Source organism: Sinocyclocheilus grahami, unplaced genomic scaffold (assembly GCF_001515645.1).
Source record: "Sinocyclocheilus grahami isolate Dianchi unplaced genomic scaffold, SAMN03320097.WGS_v1.1 scaffold654.1, whole genome shotgun sequence".
NCBI lineage: Eukaryota > Metazoa > Chordata > Actinopteri > Cypriniformes > Cyprinidae > Sinocyclocheilus > Sinocyclocheilus grahami.
In genome coordinates this window covers 275860-277106 of record NW_015505833.1, presented here as the reverse complement: position 1 = coordinate 277106, position 1247 = coordinate 275860, and the positions used below count along the sequence as shown (strand labels likewise).

General features: G+C 31.8%; 1 protein-coding gene across 1 annotated transcript in view; it reads left to right on the top strand.

The window, feature by feature from the left end:
- Positions 1-1247, top strand: part of LOC107558626 (aryl hydrocarbon receptor nuclear translocator-like) — a gene marked incomplete at its 3' end in the record, with an annotated part of 19965 nt that overhangs the window by 16694 nt on the left and 2024 nt on the right. Inside the window, exon 14 of the mRNA XM_016242286.1 lies at positions 802-985. Within this exon, the coding sequence (XP_016097772.1) occupies positions 802-985 (184 nt within the window). The remainder of the gene's footprint in view (positions 1-801; positions 986-1247) is intronic.

Genomic DNA, 1247 nt, shown 5'->3' with positions numbered 1-1247 from the left:
TTAGTGATTATAAAACCATTAACATTTGTTCTGTAGCCATGAATGATTGCTAAATTGTGATTGGGTAACATTCAGACACAGAAGGCAAAAGATTTTATTATTATTATTATTAATATTTATGATTATTATTACAATACTGTTTGGGGTCAGTAAGATTGTTTGATGTTTTTGAAAGAAATCACTTCTGCTTATCAAAGCTGCATTTATTTGGTCAAAAATACAGTAAAAACAGTAACATTATGAAATATTATTACAATTTAAAATAACTTTTCTATGTGAATATATTGTAAAATATAATTTATTCGTGTGAAATATTTAATAATGAAATAATATTCAGTTAACTAATTTAATTAAATAGAAATCTTTTGTGACATTAAATTTATATACTGGCACTTTTGATTAATTTAATGCATCACTGCTAAATAAAAGTCCTTTTTTTTTTCTTAGCCTAGATGGTATCACAGTTTCCACACAAATATTGTGCAGCACAACATTGATAATAATCAGAAATGTTTCTCGAGCAGCAGATCAGCATATTATACTGATTTCTGAAGATCATGTGACACTGAAGACTGGAGGAATGATGCTGAAAATACAGCTGCGCATCACAGAAATACAGTACAGTTTAACAGATACTCACACAGAAAACAGCTGTTTTAAACTGTAATAATATTTCACAATATTAATTCACAATATTTCATTTTTTTATATATTTTATCAAATAAATGCACCCTCGGTGAGCATACAATTTTCTTTCAAAATGTCTCTTTTCTTGTTGTTGCAAATACTCTCTTTGTCCAGCAGATGGCAGGTCAGGCTGTGAAGAGTCAGTCAGCTCAGTTTAACATGAGAGGGTTCAGCTCCGCCCCTTCTTCCTCCACTTCCTCTTCCTTTGGCCAGATGGGCGGGGCTTCTGCTTCAATGGCAAACACATCAAATTACCAACAAATAAACAGCCACAACAACCCTTCAACTAATGGATTCGGTAAATATTTAGCAGAATGTTTATTAACTAGATTAAAAAGTTTGTCAAGACAGACTTTAGGTTGGCTCGAGGAAGCCTAGCCTGAAAGTTTAAAGCAGTTGCAAAAGCCTGAAGTTTAAAAACTTAGATTAGATAAATGTTGATAACATGTTTTTAGCATGATTAGCCTGTAACTAGCATATTGCTGGCATTATTAACATGTTGCTAGCATGATTAACAAGTGACTAGCATGTTAATATGATTAGCAAGTGACTAGCCCGTT